Raw genomic sequence first — 22672 nt, forward strand, 5'->3', positions numbered from 1 at the left:
GCCCAGGCTCTGCAAAGCCCTCCTGGGATTTGTGCTGACATACAGCTAATCCTACTGGCCTGAATGGATCTGTACAGAATGATGGCGATAACTCATGTAAGACACAGCAAATTGATGAGAATTGAAAGCTCCACACTACTTGAAAAAACAGTTCAGCTCACCAAAAAGGCAAATATGGATTAAGGAGCTTAACTCCAAGCAACCATTAAAAAATATTAGCCTGAATATTTCTAAGCCTTCTCTAATTCCTCCAGTGAATAGTATTCCATGCAATAATTAATATTTTGTGTAGCAGATGCCTTGTGCTTTGTATTCCCATTTGAATAGCTCCAAGAAGTATAAACAGAAAACCTTTTTAGCATTTTCCAGGCAGATTAGAAAACATATTCCAATTTATTCTAAAGGAAGAAAGAAACACTTTACAAGTTACTGAAGATTTAACACCTGTTAGTCCATATAAACATCTATTAGAAGCAATATTACTGTAAGAATGATGTCACTAACTTCTTTTCCACCTTGCTAATGACCACTAATTAATGTCAAACTTCTCCAAAATTTGAAAGACAGCCAGAAAAATGACTGAAATCTTAAATAATTCTTCCTGGAAGCTTAATTGCTCAGCGGGATTGTGGCTCAGAAACATCTTGATTATGTTTTCTCCAGCTTTTGGGTTGTTAAGAATGAAAAACTGTGGACTCAAACAGAAGCTGGGAGCTATTCAGCCTGGAGGCTTGGGTGCCCATTAGTCTCCTTAAATCATGCATTTTTAGCTGGATGAAGCACCCAGAGAGGTAATTTTCTCTATTCTGAGCCCAGACAAGAAAGCTTTAGCTAGACAAGGTGCCATCAAAACACCCAATCACACCGAAAACTGGCCTATTGTCAGACATTGCAAATACACAATCCAAGATGCATTTGCTGTTTGATGACAGCAATTCTCAGCTCTATTTGAATAAGGAGAAAGCTAACTTTGAATATTTTTCTTTCATTCCCTGAGTGGTGCAGTAAAAACAAGCAAAGCAAAATAGCATATATGTGCTTGTAGGAGGCACTCATTTTATTTCCATCACAACTGAAGCAGTTAACGTATTAAGCAGTTCTCAATTCTCCTAAAAAATTAATTCTACTGAGATTCAACCTGGAAAGTTTGTTTTTTTTTCACTTTCACAATGATTAAAGGCACTCAGAATAGCAAACTCAGTAACACATACAAACAGGGGGAGGAAAGAAGACAAAAAGAAGAAAAGAATCATCTATCAGAGACCTGCCAACAGTTTGGAAGCTGGTGTGTGTTTGCTACCACCTATTACATTTCCATCTTGTACTCTTTATTTTTTCTCCCATCAATCTGCTGCTCTCCACTTGCTGACTCTTATTTTATTCTTACATTAAAAGCTCTTTCAGACCATGCTTTGGGTCTGTTTGCACAGCATCTCACACAATGGGACCCCAATCCATGAATAGTTTTCACAGGTATCATCTCAATATAAATAACAATATTGTTCCAAATACATCAAAACATCGCAAGAAAAAAGAAGAAAAGATGTTCTAAGATGCTGAGTGTCAGAGAATAGTGCAGCAGCACAGCACCCTGCATGCTATGGTTGATAGATTTCCAGTCAGTATTTATAAAAATATTTTAATTTAAGAATTCAGACACACGGTGGGATTCTTGGGGTTGCTGTGTGAAGGACAAGAAGAAGTTGGACTCTGTAATCCTTGTGGGTCCCTTCCAACTCAGGATATTCTGTGATTTCCTATTAAATCAGTAGTTTCACCTACAGCCAGCATTAAGGGAGAAATACTGCTAGAAAATGTGCATCATAAATTTGCATAAATCTCCTCTGCAGAGATCCATTTCCCAGGGCTTGCTGGCAAACTCCAGATCAGATGCCTGATTTGTGTACCCACAGTTAGACTTTGATGCCCATTGTATCAAAAAAGGCCAAATGGTAGCACTTCCAAAGGAACACACCAAGCTTTTAAAAATCCAAGGTGGCTTCCAGCTCATTCTCAGTGAAATGTCCCTAAAAAATTCCACTTGCTCAGGCTCAGGATGTGCCAGTGAAAACCACTGTCCGCTGCACTAAAAAAACTTTACTTTAAATGCTAAATGAGCACCAAACCTTTCCTATTTGTGTCCTGCCATGAGGAGGGATCTGTTCCAAAGCCTTGTATTTATTCAATGAACAAGAATTCAATTTTTAATCCAAGGTAATGTGCTGTTATGGATCAGGTTATAACAATATGCCCCATGGAATTGTAACAGCGGTCTCAGGATGTTCAAGTAAGCAGCTTATTTTCATCACTGTTAAATATCTTCAGCTTACAACCACATACCAGAAATCAATATAAAGGACAGCAAGAGCATCAGCTAACCAGCAATTTGGGGTTTACCATAGTAAATATACAGTAGAGCTCTTTCTGAATCAAAAGGAATGAATAAAAGGGATATCTGGTTTCTAATGGTAACTGTGTGTTGTACTCTGAGGTTCATAACTGCAGCAGCTGAAAAAAAAGAATCTGAATTCTGACTGTCACAGGTTTAATAAATACAAAATTAATACATTCTATTTTTCTTCTGCTGTGTTAATCATAGATGTCAGAAGAACATTTCTGGCCCCTCTTGTAAACAGGCACTATAATTTCTTCAGGAATTTGTTATCTGAGTTTTAGGACGTCCTTGCATTGAAGTTGAAAGGTAGAGTTAACAGGTTTTCTGTACGTAGGAGACCACAAATTTTGCCATCCTTCACCACAAGCTGTAAAGAAGGACTTGACAAAATCATTTGTTAAATGTGACAGCAGTATGAAGGCAAGACATTCATCCTAGAGCTCAAATGGATACATGACAAGGTAATATTAATGGCACAAGACAAGACATTTAGAAGTACTGGCTCACCACTGCCAGTCCATTTGATCCAATTAGGGCTATTCATCAAGGCAAATAACTGCTGGGAAAGCAGGGCTGGGTGTTCCTGTGCACACTGCAACAAAGTGCAGCCTCAGGGATGCCTTGTGCACCCAGAGACTTCAGCTTCACCCAGGCAGTGTCAGCTCAGAAGGGAACGGGAGAAGCTGTGACTTGAATCTGAAAGCAGCAAAAGCCTGTCATGTTTTATTCCAAAAGCAGCACCAGGGCTTTGCTCATGCACCTGTATTAACAAATGCCTCTGCAATGCCTTAATTTATGCTGAGTTCTGATGTAAATATTGTGACACACACTATTACTTGTAAGACAACGCTTTAGGTTTTTTCCCCCCACAGGATTTTTAATTTAGAGATTAATTCAAAGCACAAATTCCACCACGTGAAACTTCATTTATTAGAGGAGGAAGCATGTTAAATTAAGGTCTTGCTTAATTCATTTTGTCAGAGAGAAAATTTTATTGATGCACATAAAGCTAACAGATAAATAAATTTGCCACATCAACAAAAAGTATAGAAGGAAAACATCAAGACCTGGAAATATTTCTGAAAGCATGAATGGTGCACAGGCAGATTTTATGCCTTTCCAGTTCAGTCAATTCCATCAGTTTATGGTGCACAGTCAAGTTGCTGTTTTTGATAGCATCATGCTCTACTGTTCTAAGCACTGTTTAGGGCACTTTTATCATTGTCAGTTCACAGCCATAATCGAGCTCAAAGAGGTTAAATGCCCACCAAAACGATGTTTTCCATGGCTATATAACAATTTTAGAACCAAAATGTCTCAGTGCTGCTTACAGTCTAGCAGAGAATTAAATGTCTAATCCTGCCACAGGAAGGTAAAGCCACAGCAGGAGATTAATGACTCCAACAGATTGTTAAACTTTATAAAGCCTGGCAGTGCAGAGCTGCCTGTAACAAAAGTTTACCAAGGAGCACCTTATTCACCATTTTCCATTTAATGGGTGTTGCAACCCAGCTCCAGTTTGCACCTGCAGAGAGCTCCCCAACAGGCATTAATTCAGTAGAAAGGGATGAAAATAAAGCCTTCTCCACTGCAGCTAAGGTGTGTCACCTCCAATATGCTGTGAAATTGAGTTCTGGAGAATAAGGCAGTGACCATTAGAGGCTGCTGCAGCTTGGTGCTAAAGAGAAAAGTCTCAGTCAGTTCTGCAGAGTGTGTCACAAAGGATGTGACCAAAGAACGGTAACTTGGGGGATGGGGACAGCAACACCACCAGTTCTGTCTTGGCAGATTAAACAGCAAAAAGGCTGATATTTAGAACATGTATCACACTTGGATACTCAAACTACAGATCTATGGAATATATTAAAATTAAGATTTGAGCCAGAGATAAATCAGGAAGAAACACTGCTATAAAGACAGGTAATTCTTACTAGAATGATGAAATGGCCTGGATCTCAAAGCCCATCCAGTTCCAACCTCTCTGCCATGGGCAGGGACAACTTCCACTGTTCCAGGTTGCTCCAAGCCCTGTCCAGCCTGGCCTTGGGTATTCCAGGGATCCAGGGGCAGCCACAGCTGCTCTGGGCACCCTGTGCCAGGGCCTCACCACCCTCACAGGAAACAATTTTTTCCTAAAATCTAATCTTAACCTGCTCTCTTTTAGTTTGAACTTCTCAATATATTTTCCATGTGTGAGCTTTCCTCCCTCTGCAGACAAGCAGCCATAATCAGGAAAAGATTTGGGGTGAATTTGCAAACAGAAAGAAAGTTGAAGTGACAATTTTTGACCAATAATTTGGAAGAGTATAAGAAGCACACACAAAGAACATTCCTCCTAGGCATGGGCCACTACAAAGGATTCCTCAAAATGGTTCATGGCCCAAAGCATGGAAGGACCCAGTTACCAAGTGCTAAGGTAATTAATCCCCATTTATTTAAATTTGTTTGTTTGCTGGGGTTTTTTTTGAGAGCCTAAGGTGGGTGGTTTATCAATTTTCATGACAGAAAAATTTTATACTGCCTTTTCAAAAAAATATTTTTCAGCAAGGGCAAGCCTCAGGCTTGCTAGCAATATTAGTGCAGTTACATAAAAGTAGAGAAAAAAAATATATATTTGGGGGAATGATAACCACATACCCCCAAACCTGTGAGGATTATCAGGGTATGAACTCTGTCTTTCATGTCTGGATAGAACAACAAAGACCCAACTCTAATGGCAGCGCTGGCATTCCATTAAATATTTATTATTTCTAAATATAAAGAATTATACAGGGGATTAACAGGTAGAGGACAGGGCAGAGGTTCCCATCAAAAATGTGGGAAAATCAGAGATACAGGTAGGAACTGAGCAGACGGTGAAAAGCATTAGGGAAGTCAAAATAACCCAGAAGTGAAAAGACAGTGATTAACTTTTGCATTCTCCGTGACCTGAGAGGGGAGAATTGTGATAAAGTGAATGTGGGAGGATGAAATTGCAGAACAGGAAATTGCATGTAGGAACAAAGAAGGGGGGAAAAAAACCCTATAGGTTATGCCAGAAAAGAAAAAAGGGATAAGACTTTGAAAAATAACCTTGTGAAAACTGAAGAGGACTGAAAAGTATCGAAAACATCACCAAAACTGCAAATCTAAAGGGTCTGATGTAAAAGAGATGGGACAAAGAAGAGGGTAATGAGGATGAATAGAGATAATGGATTAAAAATGCAAAGATTAAAGTAAAAACCACAATCTATTGTGTAGTTTCATTTACAAATCTCAGGCCCTGTTGAAATGATACTTAAATGAAGTTGAGCTTTGGAGCTTTATGGGTTTTTTTAATCAAATACATTATATAAATAAATAAAATGGGGGAAAAACTGGTTTGGGGAGATTAAACAGCTATTTGGTCAAGATGAGGAAATTTTCTAGGATGACTCTTAATGAAGTTATGCTCACTGTGAGCAGTCAGATCCAGTAAGCCTTACAGGTTTAGTACAATAAATGTCACACGTGTCACACTTGCAGTGCCACCTAACCCAGCTGGCACAGGAAATATTGTCTTCGGCTTCTCCAAGACCTGGACACTGAGCCCAGTGGAAGCTGTGGCAGCTCTTGGGTAGACCTGTCTGTGGAAGTGCCAGACAATGGCTGAAACAAGATTAAAAATTGATTGTGTGCTGCAAAAATGGATTTCTCATCATCCTGTCCAAGAGTCACTCAAAGTCACCAGTGGATCCTGCCCCATGGACAGAGATGATTGATATCTGATACTATCAATTATCACCCATGCCTTTCAAAAAGCCCTTCCAGCAGTGAGATCAGTCTGGGGTTTGTTCTTGGTTGGTTTTTTTTGTCTTTTTTATCATTTCACTTATCCTTTGTTTTCTTCTCCTTTGCAGTAATTTTTACACAGTAAGAATTGCAAACAAACCTTTTGTATCTGGCTGCTTAATTACAAGTAGAACATAACAGTAAAGATATTTCATAACACTTAGTGAACAAAATTAATGTCAATTAAGAAACAAATGCAATATTGAAATACCACTTGGCAATTAAACTCCATGTACTTTGCCACTACTCCTAAGCCATTAGGAAGATGGAATTAGAGAAGTCTTTGGAAAAGAATTATGTTTTCCTCCATGTTTACAGCGCTCCCTACCTCATGCTACTGCACCAACATTTGCAGCTATTGTTATGAACCCAAACTTCTGTAAGTGCCTTTAGCTGATGTGACTACAGGTCATTCTTGAGATGATACTACAGAACAGTGAAAGCTTCTTCGTGTAAAACTATTATCAACAGAAGTCACTTGAAATACATTTCTGTTTTTTTTTTTTTCTTTTTTTTTGGTCTAGTTTGTGGATATTTTTATTTATAATGTAGCAACATTACACACTTCCATTGAGCTCCTCCCACGTTTACAGTGGGTTTTTATCAAAAAGTATTTAAAAAACTCCACACTCATTCCTCTGCAGTGATTACAGAGGCAGGCATCTTCTAAACACAAAGATTTGTTGGAATATCTGAGGTTTTATGAGGGCTCAGTATTTGAGGAATAATACACAAATTATGTCCAGTAATCTCTTCCAATGCAATAGAGCTGTCACTGAGTTCTGCCTCCTAATTCTTCTCCAGGCTCTTTGAAAGGCCAACCCTCTGCTCACTTAAAGTGACTTCAGTTAAAAAAAAAAAAAAAAAATCAATCAAGTCCCTATTTCAAAAAGCAAAAGCACCCATGGTTACTACATTGAAGCTTTTGCATGAAAAAAAAATAATCCATCATGAATATTATGGTGCAGCTCAAAATTTCCTTTGTTTGATGAAACTGTTACACACTGCAGCCTTACCCAAAACCACCAGATATGGGCATGGTTTCCTGAAATATGGCACCATATGTGCATCAGTAAACATTATGTGTAGAGTAAATTAAACCAAGCCTTATAATTAGGCAGTAAGGAAATTACTGCAGACCTGAAAGAGTAAATCAGCAGTATTAAAGCACTCTCCATTTCCTCTGCAGCACTTCAGAGCACCATAAAAACCTCAATGTCACAGTGATAAACACCTAGAAGTGCATTTTGAGGGAGACAAAGACACCAACATCCTTATTAATTGTAATTCAAATAACAGGGCATTTTCCTTAATTCTTTAGATCTTAATTCTTTCCTTAATTCTTTAGTTTGAAAATTTTACTAAAAGTCGTTTCCTGAAGTACATACATCACTTTTTTCTTTGAAATGGGAGCAGACAAAAAGTGGAAGCATTGATCAGCATGCCAGGGGCTCCCAGCTCTTTCAGACCACGTTGGTGACATTCAGAGTGTCCCTAATCCTGGGCCATAAATTCAGTGGAAGCTGCAGGAGCAGAGGACTTGGGGCATTGCTGCCTCTGCCTTCTAAGCCAGCATCACACCAGATCCAGCCTAACACCTTTGTACCTAGAAAACAACTACAAATCTAGAAAAGGACTACAAACAATGCAGTGCATCGCTGTTAAAAGAATACAAGGCATAAACATGTAGTCCTGGCACAGAAATAAATCTGTATGAGCATTTAATACAGATTTGGGAAGCCAGCTTCCACATTTCCATATTCAAGAGCACTGGAGTCACTGCAGGTGAAAATCAAACCTGTTGAGCAACAAGGGAAAGGTGCTGGGTTTCTCACAAGCAAGAGCTGATGCCACAGGTGGCCTTAAGTTCAAAGAGGTTTAGATTAATTTGTGGCTGGCTCCCTTTAAAAAATGCCAGCATTTTGTCCAGATGCATTTTCATGCAACAGAATGGGGCAATCTCAGCACTAACACTGCACTTCCCCTTGGAAAAGCCAAAAACTCCTCCTTGGTAATACAGCACAGACTCCTGTGGATCATCTGGTTAAGGGTGACCTTGCTTCAACCCTGCCTTTGCAAAATAAATCTTAATAAACATTCCTGCCAGACTAAATTCTGAAGTTACAGCCTCCTTGGATATTCTGCTGCTACTTCACACTTGCATGAAATTCTGCATTTTCAGAGCACTGCAGCAACTCTTACAAACTCTCAGTGTTATGTGAGCTAGGGAAGGTCTGTGACTGTTTCATTCTCTGTTTTCTTCCCTTATTCAAATTATACAGATATTGATTTTTTTTTTTTTTTTAAAGCCCCCTTCAGGATTTATAACTTTACCCAATGTCCTTTTGTTTGCAACAAAGGGCACATCGGAGAAGGAGAACAGAGTTCCCCAGCCCCCAGAAATGCAGAGTGCTGCAATATTGACTGGCTCTGTGGACAGCTGGAAAGCCAAAGCACTCCTCACACAAACCCACATTTTGGGTGCCTCAATATGAAATCAGATTGTTCATGGCTCCCTATGCATAAAGAGCTTTTACAGACACATCCTGGAATCCCCAAATCACCCTCCAGAGATGAAATCTCCAGTGACTGTCAGGGAGGCTGAGGGAAAACCACTTCTCTGTATCTCCAGCTGATTTCTATAACTGACATCAGCTGGTGTGAATGTTCAGGGTTCTCTCTTTCCTCTTCCCCCTGGCCCCTCAAGTACGAGTTTTTTTATTTATTTGGGTGTGCTCTTCATTGTCTTTGGGAAGCTGAAAGAAGTTTGTTGTATTTGTAATAAATTGTTGTATTTGTGTATGTAAGTTGTAAACTTAATGTATATTAAGTTTGATTAGAATTGGGTTCCCGTTTTCCACTAAAGTTTGGGTGTTTTTTTTCTTTTTGAGCCATTATGCTTCCCTTGGGCTTGTATCTTAATATTCAGATGTGAACCTCCTAATGCTGGTACAACACAGAATACCTCAAGTGAGGCAGCTCCACCTTCAGAAGAAACTTTATTTTCGGAGCTTCAGATCATTCTTCTAAAACCGGACAGGAAGTCTTGCTTATCCTCACAGTCAGTTAATCATGATTTAGAGCACCAAGATTTAATTTCTAGGTGCTGCTGGCCCTTCCTACAGCGTTTGAAGTCATCTGGTCTGGGTGTGAGACAGCTTTGCTGCAATAACAGGATGATAAGATTTCCTCTTTTCTGCCTTTTCCTCAAAGCATTTACATTCTATAAAGAGACAAACTATGTATATCTTTGAGTAGAGAGATTTAATCCACAGACTGAAAACTTATATAAGTGTCTATCTATAATATAATTGACATTGTATGGGTTAGCTGTGATAAAATCTGTTCCAACAGAACGCATTCTTTCAGTTTTAGGTGTCCCATCAGTGTAATTCCATGAGTTAATATTCATGCTTTTTATACCGAGAGTCCTCCTGGAGTCTACACCAATTTTTGGCAGGCTTCAAAGTGCTAAACTTTTTTTTTTTTACCCTAAATAGCATTCATAAGCAGTGATACAAGTTAATCTACGTGGAAGTGAGTAACAGAAAGAGCAAACTGAGACGCTGCTGCTCAAGGAACAAAGATGATAAATAAGCCTAAGAACATGCTGAAGCCTGGGATCTAGTTCAAACTGGAGTAACCCATATTAAATAAAAGACAGAAAATTGCAGGTCCTTTCAGAGGCCTATGAAGTTGATAAAAGCTGAGTATAATCAAGATGTTGTCCCCAAGGTCTTTGTTTTACCAAATTTGCACAAATAAATTACAGGAGGTATTTGTCTCATCAAACTTTAGGTTTTTGCAAGGTTGACCTGCAGCTTAATACAGCTACTGAAACAGTATTATCTAATTAAGAGTATTTAGTGATCATTGTGGGTGCCTTCAAACTCAGGATATTCTGTGACTAAAAGGTAATATAATAATTGTAGATTGAAGGGAGGAATGTAAGAGAATATGGCTGATAACAGGCTGATGAAAATCATGCCCAGAGTCCACCAAGTGTCTTACAAAGGAATTTGCCAGAGCCCATCTTAGCACAGGGGAATGTAAATGACTGATCAAATATAGATAAGGGTCATGTGAAGGGATGTACTTACTGCATTATACATAAAGAATTCATTAGAGGTGTAAAAAGGGCAAATATGACCTGGATTTTATTTTTTTTTTAACTTTGGCTTCTGCAGAGTGTGTGCCTGGTAGAAAGACAGCACAGCATGGTCACTATTAATATTAATTCATGCTTAAATGGCCAAAACTGATCCTGAGTACCCCAAAGTACACTGATAGTGGCTGTTGGAAAAAACAACACAGAAAAGAAGCAATCAAAATCCTAACCCATCAGAAAGAGAGAAAACTCACCTAAACCAAATCAGAAATCTTGGAAAAACTTCTCTTACAGCTATCAGCCTACCAAGGAGTTCTCATTAAATCAGCAGTAACAAGGGCAAACCCCAGATTCACCCAAAATCTTTGTGGGAAATCATATGGAAAAACAAGCTCTGTGCCACTGTGGAAATCACATCAGGGGTTTATTTATGAATAGTAACCTGCCATGGTTATACAATACCAATGTCAGTGCAGTAGCAGATAGCAGAGGAGAGCAGAACCAAACTCTGGGCTTTACATTCTGGACTGGTGCTCTGATGGAATGATGCTCATCACAGAAAATCTGCCTTTTTTAATTTTTCAACCACATATTAATCAGTTGGCCAATTTTAAATTTACCTAACAGACAGAAAATGTCTTTAAGATGATGAATAGCTGGAGTTTGATGGAAAATTGTCTGGGTAGGAGAAGAGTGATCCAAATCAGTGTCCTGTGGAGGGAAATTTGTTTTGTGAAGTCAGAAGCTGGCTGGCTGTGCAAACCCAGGGCACACAGGGAATATTCCTCTGTCTGCTCTGGGGTGCCCTGACCCCCAGGGCAGCATTGACTTCCACCCTCATTCATGGAGAAAGTTTCCCAGACTTCAAGACAGACCAGAGTCCACAAAAGTGTGAAATAGATTATAGAGAGTAGTGTAGGTGTATCACTGGGTGAGAAATTGAGGTTTTGGGATTTTTAGTGTGTTGTGGATGGCAGCAAGATGGAGGGCACAGGGTGATGCCCTGGGTTTCTCCTTCATGCTGCTTCTTGGGTTTGAGTGGCATTTTGTAATTGGGCAGAAAAGTCCCCATTGTGGTCTCCTTGGGATCAGTTATTGGGTTAAAAGGGAAAATAATCCAGGTGTCAGTTCTTAATTGGATAGTTTAGTCTTAAAAGCCCTTGTAACAAGAGATTGTTGGCCATTTTGTGCCTTCTGATGAAAGGCTGGAGAACTCACAGCACTGAGACTGTTTTACTGATAAGAAATAATAAACACCTGAGTCCCAACATGAATTACAGTCTCAAGCACCTTCAATCCAGACTCAGAAAAACCCACAGCTGGTACCCCCAGAGCTGGCCACAGCACCCACACAGTACCAGCTCAAAAGGGGACACAAGCAGCCCCAAACTCTCTGCATTTCACCTGGAGTCACAAACCAACCTCAGATGATGAGGAATGAGCAGGGAGAATGATGGGGGTGAGAAAATGAGAGGAAAAATGAGAATCAAGGACCTGAGATTATTGCTGTAGAAAGCCCTAAACAGGGACAGTACAATGCCAGAGAAAGCAGAATTTCATTAATTCAGGTGTTCACAATTTTGGTTTTCAGTCCTGTGTCTACACAGCATGGATTCCTCAGAGGTTTGTAGGATGCTGTCTGGAAAAGACAATCTGAGAAGAGTACATTTGGATAAAAAGAAGTGCTAAAGTGGAAAATTTTGCCTCAGACAGTGGTGTGAAGAATTCTTTCTTCCATATTCAAAATCACTATTTTAGCTACTACCTGTATGTAGCTACTAAAAGAATGTTGGTATTTCTCTGCTTTTTGTGCCCCTGTCCAAAACCTTGAACTGCATTTTACCCAACAACACACAAAGGCCACAAAACTAAATTCAGGTGGCAAAAAAAATTATATTTTTAATACTGCACACAGAAACTTAGATATCTAAAAGTAAGATTAATTTCTGTTAGATTAATTTCTGTTAGACATCCATCCCATTAAAGTGAAAGCTCAGGATGTCAGTCTAAATGTTCAAAAGTATTTATCAAAATGCAACTGGTAATGCAGATATATCAGGACTTTCTACTGCACAGTTCCTATTAATATATATGTTTTAATGAAGTTTTGTTGCTTAAAATTGCATGGAGAAGCAGAAATCCAAGATTAAACAAATACATTACTTTTTATTTTTTAAGTTTTTCTACTTTCAGATGAAATATGAAAATTTAAAACCTATCAAAATTCTTTGAAACAAAGGAAAATCTCCTTGGCTATTGTAAAAATGAGAGTTTAATTTTTAATATTTATTTATATGCATATATTTGTATTTGCAATGCTAGGCTAAAAATAAATTAATAATTTTCAAAATGAAAACTGGAAAATACTGGAAAAAATCCATGCTGGACTTTTCAAAGCTCTCAGGCTTCTTTAAAAAAATAAATTAAATTTCTAGATAATTTATGGCCTTTTCCAGTTTTTGAGAAAAATGATAATTTTCTGTGGAGAATTTATTTCATGCAGTATTTGTAAGCAGCTTTAGTAATAATATAAACCTCAGTCTGTAGGAGTTGGATGAATCCTCCTTAACAGCTGTATGGGAGTATAATTTCCAGTATAAACTGAGAATTGGTGGTGAAAAGAAATCTTATTTCTGTCCAATTCCTTCCACTTGGAGACACAGGAAACCTTGAATGGGCAAAAATGGAATTATCCAGGCTGTAATGGCAGCACAGATGGGTGGTACTTAAGGCAAAACAAATTATTTTGGTTTTTCCACCTTGAGTCCTGAGCTGTGCCCCCAGGGCTGTCACCAAACCCTCTGGTGAGTCCTTCCTGCCTCTCTCTGTCACCCCAGAGCTGCAAGGTTTGAATTTCAGGTGTGCCTGCTGCTTTGGGGTTACCTGTGGCATTTGAACTCTTGGGTTGGTGTTTATGGAGGAAAAACTAACAAAAGGATTGGAAAAAAGAATTGGAATTCCAAAAGGATTCTAAAAGAACTGGAATCAACCAGCACCTGCTGCTGGCCTGGCTTGCTGTACCACCTGCCTTTGTTACCTTTTGGGTTTTGTCTTTTTTCTTTTTTAACTACAGGCTTGCATACCAGTGGGAAAAAGAGATCCCCAATCTTGCCAACTGGCACAACTTCTTATCAGATCCAGTTTTTTCTCCAGCTTGTTCAAAATGAAAGGCTGATTCAGCCTGGGGAAGGGAAGGCTCCAGATCTTCCGGCACCTTTTAGTGACTAAAGGTGCTACACAAGAGCTGGACTTGTGGAAAGGGCATGGAGTGACAGGACTTTGACATTTGTAAATGGCTTTACACTCCCAGAGTGCACTGTTACAGAATCACAGAAATTTTAGAGTTGGAAGGGAGCTCTGGAGATCCTCCAGTCCAACCCCTGTCACGGCAGTGTCACCTGGAGCAGGTGACACAGGAATGTGTCCAGGTGGGTTTGGATGTCTCCAGAGAGGGAGACTCCAGGGCCTCCCTGAGCAGCTGTTTCAGTGCTCTGCCACCCTCAACATAAAGAAATTCTTCCTCATGCTGAGGTGAAGCTTCTTGTTGTTTAGTTTATGGCCATGAGTCCTTGTCCTGTCATTGGGCACCACTGGAAAGAGTCTGGCACCCCACTGTGGCCCCCTGCCTTGCAAATATTTATATGGACTGATGAGATCCCTCTTATTCTCTTTTCCAGACTAAAAAATCCCAAATTCTAGAGTATCTCCTCATAAGGGGGATGCTCCAGACCCTTCATCGTCTTTGTGGCCTCTGCTGACCTTCTCCAGTAGCTCCTTGTTTAAATTGCACTGAGGAGCCTGGGTTAGATTTTAGGAAGAAATTCCATCCCGAGGGGATGGGCAGGCCCTGGCACAGGGTGCCCAGAGCAGCTGTGGCTGCCCCTGGATCCCTGAAGTGACCAAGGCCAGGCTGGATGGGGCTTGGAGCAACCTGGGACAGTGGGAGGTGTCCCTGCTGGATAGGGATGGGTTTTAGGGTCCCTTCCAACCCAAACCATGCTGAGATTTCATGAAAATCCAGTAAGGAATGGCAGCAGGAAGCCATGGGCTGGTGAGGTGTGTCTGCTTCCAAGAACCTGCTCAGTCTGACTCAGCTTGGTGTTCTTACTGGCAGTTTATAGTAAGACATATAATTAAATCTCTATAATAGTTTCCCAATTCCCAGGAGAGTTTAAATGATAAGTTTAAAAGATGTAATTCCATCAGAATAAGAAATATTGAAGTGACTGTGAATTGTGAGATAGAATTTTAGCACTGTGTGTTCCATCCACAATCATTACCCATGTCTGCATGTTATGCAGATAATGAAATCAAATCTCCCAAATAAAGAGCTAAGTGACCTGGGGAGAAAATGAAAAATCAGTCTTAGATGGGTGAATACTGAAGACTTGCAAGGAAGCCTGACTACGAACTGGGGAAAACAAAATTCTATTTATCTATATTTGTATTTTTCATCATCAAAACACCTCTTGTAGGTTATTTTCTGAAAAATCCTTTCCTTAGGATTTTTTCTCCTGAGAAGCTGAGAGGCCTCAGGAACAAAATGTAAACAATGATTATCTGCTGCTGTGGAATGCAACAGGTGCATCTGGGATTGGTCTCATGTGGTTGTTTCTAATTAATGGCCAATCACAGTCAGCTGGCTCGGACTCTCTGTGCAAGACAAGCTTTTGTTATCATTCCTTCTTTTTCTATTCTTAGCTATCCTTCTCATGGAATTTTTACTTCTATTCTTTTAGTACTGTTTTAATATAATATATATCATAAAAAAATAAATCAAGCCTTCTGAAACATGGAGTCAGATCCTCGGCTCTTCCCTCATCCTAACCCTGTGAACATGGTCACAGGTTATCTAGTTTTATGGGTTAACTTTAAACATCCAAAGTCTGAAAAGCAAGCTTTAAAAGGGATTCATTAAGACAAAAGGCATGATGATATTCAAAGTTGGTTGTCTCTGCAATGACTTTGCCCAGAATAGAAAGACTGAAGCAGTGGGACACTGTAATCTCCACTGCAGCTCATTTCCTCTGCATCTTCAGGCCTCCCTCCCCAGCCATCAAACCCAGCCCTCAGTGACACCCTCACATCCTGGAATTTAGCAGGGAAGCACAGGCAGGTCTGGGCAGCCACACTCAGGTACTCTGCTGATTATATTCATGTGATGAAGCAGAGCATTGATCATGATTTACAGTCAGGATGCACATTGTTGAAAGCAGGCTCTATCTTCCTCTATGTTTGTGCAAAAGCCAGCACAATTATGATTTAATCTTGATTAGTTTACTAGCAACTGCCACAATTTAATAAACATTATACCTACGTGATTAACTTCCATAAATATCAGAAACTGCACTAAAAGCTTCATCTCCCAGCAGGAAAATACAATATCTGTGCTTCATGTTACCCACATCTAGAATTCCAACCTCTCTGAGGCTGAACATTCCAGGAGGGTGAACACACATGAGAAGCTTATTAAGACAGGTGCCATTTTTATATCACGTTTCAGAGTAAATTTGGCTTTAGGGATGAGTAATTCAGGCAACTGCTGAGAGCCTCACACAGAACTCACTCATGTGTTAGTCTGCTACTTCCTTGAAGCAGTGAGAACAGAGGTGGGAGGCAACACATGGTCCCAGCTCCACTGCAGAGCTGAGGATCCCACAAATCTGGGGGTCAGAACAGCAGAGATCTCTCTTCTGTCATTAGCTGAGCAGCAGATGTGATGCCAGGCTTTATATAGGAGACTCAGTGATTCATATTGTCTCTAGGTCCACTGCAATGGGTTTATTTGGCAAAATAAGCTCTGAGAAGATGATCTTCAAACGCGTCTGCTAAAGGTTAGGAAGGAAGAGCTGAAGTGAGCTGAGTTTCAGCACTGATTTCAAAATGCCTACAGGGGCCACTCTCTCCAAAATTATCGTGCTGTAAATAGGTACCTGAAGATGCATTTAAATCTTTACTTGGTTTGGCAGTTTTCTGGATTTGGGATCATTTTCAATGAGGCCAGGTAGAATTTTCATCATCATCATTATTATTATTATTAAATTTTTACAAAAAATGTAGAACTGGCATCATCTCAAAAGGAGAAAAAAGACCTAAAAAGAGACAATCTGTCCTGCCTTAACTTGCAGGTATATAGAGAAACCTCTCCCTTTTGGTTGCCAATCTCCTTTCACTTCTTTTCCATCTCAAGCTTTTTGAATTAACCTTTCTTTCTTATCACAAAACACAATGATAAATGTAAGAGAAAAAAGCCAAAATGTATGGTTTAAACTAAGTTTTGCAGTTATTCATAAAATCATAGGATGGTTTGGGCTAGAAGGGGCATTTAAAGGTCACCTGGTTTATTTCCCTGAGCCATGGGCAGGGCCACCCTCAATGAGACCAGGCTGCTCAGACCCATCCAATCTGGCCTTGAGTGTTTACAGGGATGGGACATCCACCTCTCTGGCAAAATTGTTATTTATTATGACTTTCTGTATCTTTATTTAATGCAGAACCTTGGAAGTTCTCTTTGAATATATTTTACTCTTACAATTTTTCATATTCTGCTCATCTTTCCTGTTACTCCAGTGAGAGTATTCAAATAAAACACAAATAAGCACATATGCCAGTGTTTTTTATGACTGGGATTTTGAGCTGCCAAGGCAGGGAAGGTCTGGACAATCTGCCTCCCCTCCCACATGGAAAGACCATTGGGGGTTGCACTTGGAATGCATTTCCTTCTCCCTTTTTTTTTTGTCACAGGAAATGTTGCTACTTTCCTTAATGTCATGTGCAATGTAGAGCCATATCTAAATGAGGACACCAATTCTTCACACCTCCTAATGTGGAGAAACCAGCCTGAGGTTGGAAAACAATGATTTCCTTGGAAAAATCAGGAAATGTTATCAAAAGCAGGGCTCACCTGTCTCCGAAGGTCTCGTGTTTTCTTGGTCATCTTGTCAATGGCAATGTTGAGTGGGTCTCCCTTCTCCTTCCTTCCAGTCTGTTAAAAACACAAAATTTTAGAGTTAGAGAAAAATCCTCCAGGCAATATAAACTTAAAAAATAATGATAAGGATTCATCAAAGGAAATTATTGCAGCTGTTTTGTTTGCTACCATCAAGTTGTTATTTCCAAAGAAATGTTTTTAACATGTTTATGTGCAGGAGGCACAGAAGATGATTTTAGAACAATCCTAAAGTGATAAGAACAAAGATTAAGGTGACTCACCAGAGAGTTCAGAACTTTTCCACCAATAAATTATGTGCATATATTATAGCTAATACTCAAAAAAATCTGGCAAGACCTTTCACTATAAAATGAATATTAAGAGTTTCTAATCTCCATCCTGCCAAGCACTGGGAATGTTAAACATGATAATAAGCAGCAACACAGCTTGAGGACAGAAGGAAAATGGTCCCTACGCCTGTAACAGGAATCATATTGGCAGACATTAGGTTCAGTGTAAAGAAGAATTCCACTTAAAACACTTTCCTGCAGGAAGTCTCAAAGCAAAACTCCTCGCCAAGATTAAAAAGGGGGAAAAAAGCCTTTTGTGTCTCATAAGCAATGGGGGAAAAATATGGTTTGCAGGTTCAATGGCACAAAAAGCATTAAGTGACTTTGTTAGCTGTATTACCTTTCTCTTAAGAGAAAACTACTTCTCTAAAGATTTGTCACATCTTTTGCACATTGAACTCTGTTTGAAAGCTTTTCATCAAGAATCAAAATGATCTTCCATTCTTTCTGGCAGTACTCTTTCCTTCCCAAGGCTGTTTTCAAATGCTTCTATTTAGAATTGTTCCTTGCATATGATTAAGAGCGATTTTCTCCCTCCAGCTGAGCCTAATAGCACACGTTTCTGGGAGCTATTGAGAAGTCACTTTTGGGGTGGGATGGGGATTAAAGACAACCTTTCAATGGTACCCTCTCACACGTACAGCACAGTTATCAGCCCTCTCTGTTCCAGTCTTTGCTTTAGGCATTCAATCCAGGGAACGCCTGCTTCTGTTACTGCCTGTAATTCTAATTATGACACGAGGCCAAAGCTTTTATGAGCATTTAAAAATCTGTAAAAGCCATCCCCTTCCTTTTATTTAGAAATTCAAACATAACAATATCAAGTGCCACCAGAATTTAATACAAAACATAAATTTACCTCTTAGCTTTCTAAAAAGGATCCATTACAAATTCTGGAGTTATTCACACAAATTGACACCAGAAAACAGGGAGAGAAAGCATTTGCTATCACATCTGTGTCACCCACTGATATTTTTATCTCACTTTTCTTGTGTTCATCCTTTGACTGAGTTCTTCTGGTCCCCAGCTGAAGAACCTCATCTCTTTAGCCTGAGCAATGCCAGCACAGGCTTTTGGCTTTAGATGTCCCAAATTCAGTCCCTGGTATTTTGTTCAAGACAGCAGGTGTCATATCTGCACACAATCGAGCCTGTTTTTCAAGCTGAAGTTTCACAATAAAGCTGAGGCACAAAAGTTTGGTTCAGGAAGCCTCTCCTGATGCTGGAATGGCAGAGCAGGGACTGCCAGATGAGCCAGCCTCAGCCAGGTTCTGGTTTGTTAGAATACAGAGATACAGGCTAAGAAAACTTAGAAAAAAAAGAGAATTACCCCAGCTGTGTGCTGTGCAGCTGCTGAACCAAGCTTCCTTGGTGACATTCATGTTCTGGGATGCTCTATTTTCCCAGTCAAACAATTCAATTTATCTAATATTCTTTAAATTCTTCTCATTGTTTAAGCTTTAATGGACTGGCTTAGAAGGATCCATAACCACAGAAGACATGTTAAGACTTTTTTTTTTTTAGGGCAAAGATAACCTTTGTTTGGCACTTTTTCTTACCTTATTTTAAATAAAATCAGGGAATAATTTACTAAACAGGCCAAAATTCCTGTGCAATGTGAATAATCGAAGAGCAAACACCAAGACACTTCAGACTACACAGGGATGGTATTTTACAGATGTCAAATAAAACAAGTGGTCCACAATTCCCCTTCACTGACCTCATGCAGGCACCTATATTTTGCATTCACCACCAACATGGTGAGATCAAGGAATTAATGCCTGGCACCCACTCAGGGGGTCAGAAAGTTGTCCTTGAGCAGGAACTTGGGAATCCTTCCAGGGTAGTCAGCTATGGGATACAGTGACACTAAATAAATTAAGCGTTTGATAAACTGCACCATTTAGAGGAAAAGGTTCCTAGGCATTGAAAAAAAGTAGAAATTTTGAGATTGACCTCAAAGTTGGTAATTTAGGTTCCTAATCTGGGTGGTTTTTTGTTTCATAGGTGGGAATTCCACTGAGAGCAAGCCCATGGCAGCCTAAATCCAGCACCCCTCCTAAACCTCCCTTCAAATCTATCTGGAAACTTTTCAACTCCAGTTTTAAATAAACAGTGTTTATATAAACAGTGGCCCTTAAGGTACATCCTATTGTGAAACACAAAACAACTGGGAACCCTTCTGTGACCCTTAGGCCACGCAACACAAACTGTCCGCATCCATCTGGCCAGGCCCTTGTCCTTCTACAGCAGAGCAAAGCCTGTTCCACATTTCTGTGTGCAAATGCCCAAACTGTGCCTCAGTGCTGCCTGAGATGCTAAATGGGATGTGCTGGAAAGCTAAAGCAAAACAAGAGATCCAGCTGAGCTCTCTCAATGGCAGTATTTCATTAACTCACACAAATATGGCTGAAATCTCCCATTCTGCACCATTTTTATTTATGCAGGGATTTTAACTGACCTTCACCTGTTACTTATAAAATGGCCTTTTAGTCTGTATACAAACTCCCTTCTTCAGCATATGATTTCAAAGAAATTTGTTTAGTAAATCACATTATTGAAGAATAACTAGCATGGCATGTGATGCTACATAGCTTCAGGCAGGTCTGTCAAACACCATCTGCTCTGTGCTGAAAATATAAGTTTATTAAAGTTTATTTATTTAAGTCCTTAAATACTCTTATTTTATTGTTGCTCTGTGATAAATTTTTGGCCTTCATTCCTAGAAGGGATAGAAAGGAATTTATTGGTTTCCTGAAAAAATGAAAAAGCTTGGTATTGAGCCATTTGCCATTTCTCTGTTAATCTTTCTCTGCAAAGAGAAGAAAGATACTTTGGGATGAAAAGGGAGTAAAAATTGCTGCTGGCATTGGGTTAAAAGGAGAAGGAGGAGAAATGCACAGAACTCCTTGAATGCCAAAATATCTATATTCAAGTTCCTATGGACAGAATTACATCCATTCATGGTGTAATGAGGAGAACTTTGCAACAGGAGAATATATTAATCAAGTCCCTGATTTCTTGTGACCATGAACAGCATTTACATACTCGAGATATTTTCAAACAATTTTCTCAGTCTGAGTTGCTTCCATTCTAATTTCCTTAGAGCTTTTCCCTGCCCATCTGATTTATTTTCAGTTCAGGATGAGCCAACTCCCACAGGATGTGACCAGGGGCTGTGCTGGCTGTAGACTGCCCCAGATCAGGAGAGGATCTTCCACTGCATTTCTACCCCCAGGCTGCAGGCCCCTCAATGTCAGATCCAGCTCCCTGAATATAACATTCAAGAGTTTTTAAGCCTGATTTGCCACCTGACATGAGAATTTGCGTAGTTTCTCAACACAACCATGTCTGGTAGTGGAAGAATTTAAGGTACTGACTGTTCTGCTACTCCAGAAAATGCCTATAGTCTCAACCAGTGCCAGCAGTATTACCTGAACAACAAAGAAAGAACACAGAAATTTATATCAAACAAAGTCTGAAAAGCCTTACAGGTAAAACTGCATGGTATTAAGGCTAAAATTTATTTATACAGGGAAACTCAACTTCATTTGGTTAGGAAATGAAATCAAATAAGAGCAAAATGCACTTAAGGACAGTGAGAAATTTCAGTATCTGCTGAATGACAGAAAGATCTCTGCTAAGGTATAGCACTGGTTTTCCTTTTTACAAAGACCTTTGCCTCTCCTTCCATTTTTCATTTTTACACTTTATATTGTTAGAGTAAAATATTAAGCTCCCAAAATACGTATCACAACTATTAAGGACATTTACATCCCACAATTTGCTCATTACAGAACACTTTTGATCAGCATGAGGTACTTAACAGGACATTTCTCTACCCCTAGAGAATTCACAGAACCAAGACAAGGACAGTCAGGCCAATCAGCCCAGAGACTCGGTGCATTTTAGATGAGATATGCTCAACCTTGGAAGAAGATGCTCCAGACTGGAACTGTACTGTTCGTTTTTAATAATTACAGATACCACTAACGAGGAAATCACAGAGCTCAAATTTCAGTGGATGAAACAGATGAAATTCCTACTACCAAAATTATTATGATAAGGACAGATGTTATGGTAATGAATATATTTGCACTGAAAAGTTAGGATCAGCTAGAGATGTTGGGGGAGCAAAGCCAATATTCTGAGCACGTAATTAGTAAAAAATCCCAGATGAACAAGGCTGACAATGGTAAACTATAAAAGAAGGGAATGCAATGCCAAGAAATACACAAAAAGTGGGGCAACTGCAGGCTGCAAAAGAATATCACAGACAAAACCCCAATGTGTATCACAAGTAAAGGAGAAATTCTTGGAGAACACTATTTTCCTTTAAAGTTCATAATTCAAGCTTATGCTTTCAATTAAACAGTAACAATATTAATAACAACCATCTATGTAAGATGTTTTGGAACCACCATTTTCAGACATTCCTCTTTTTCTCTCTGCTGCTTCAGATGTAAGCCAAAATATCTGACAGAGTCAATCTCCTCAAACATCAACAGTGTTGCATGTCCAAGACACCCTCACTATTGTTTCAAGTAATTCAGACTCCAGGAGACAGCTGGAAAGATTATCTATTGATCCAAAAGCTACCAAACACTGATCTATTGTTATATTTTCATCATCCCCTAGGTAGAGGGCTCCATTATTTACAGGTTATTCAGAACTTCAATATCACAATGTTTTATTAAGGTGTAAATTGCTGCTCAAAAATATATCTGTCCTAATATTTTATTTTAAATGTTGAACATCACTCCTTTAAAACTATGCCAATGTTCAGCAGTCCTTTTAAAAGTGATGAAGAGAAGCTTAGTACTAAACGGAAAAACATTTTGAACAACAGGCTGCTGCATCAGTGCTTTTAAGCAGAAATCTAGTTTTAAACATACCAATACATATTCCTCTTCCGATAAAAGACAATTTATTTTGCGTCAGGAAAAGGCTAAACAATATATTCCAGGAGAAGTAGAGACTAAATTTCACTGTAAGTTAAAAATTCTAGAAACTTTCTAAGGAGATGGGTCAGGAAAACAAGTTTACAAAATCTGTGTGGTTCCTCTGGAGATGAGCTGA

At 39.3% G+C, this 22672-nt stretch overlaps 1 protein-coding gene across 5 annotated transcripts in view; it reads right to left on the minus strand.

Moving 5' to 3' along the window:
- Nucleotides 1–22672, minus strand: part of CTNNA2 (catenin alpha 2) — a 168281-nt gene that overhangs the window by 106458 nt on the left and 39151 nt on the right. For all 5 annotated transcript variants that reach the window (XM_064712005.1, XM_064712002.1, XM_064712006.1 and 2 more), the window contains exon 2: nucleotides 17218–17298. In XM_064712005.1, the coding sequence (XP_064568075.1) occupies nucleotides 17218–17250 (33 nt within the window). In that variant the 5' untranslated portion in view covers nucleotides 17251–17298. The remainder of the gene's footprint in view (nucleotides 1–17217; nucleotides 17299–22672) is intronic.

Source organism: Zonotrichia leucophrys, chromosome 4 (assembly GCF_028769735.1).
Source record: "Zonotrichia leucophrys gambelii isolate GWCS_2022_RI chromosome 4, RI_Zleu_2.0, whole genome shotgun sequence".
NCBI lineage: Eukaryota > Metazoa > Chordata > Aves > Passeriformes > Passerellidae > Zonotrichia > Zonotrichia leucophrys.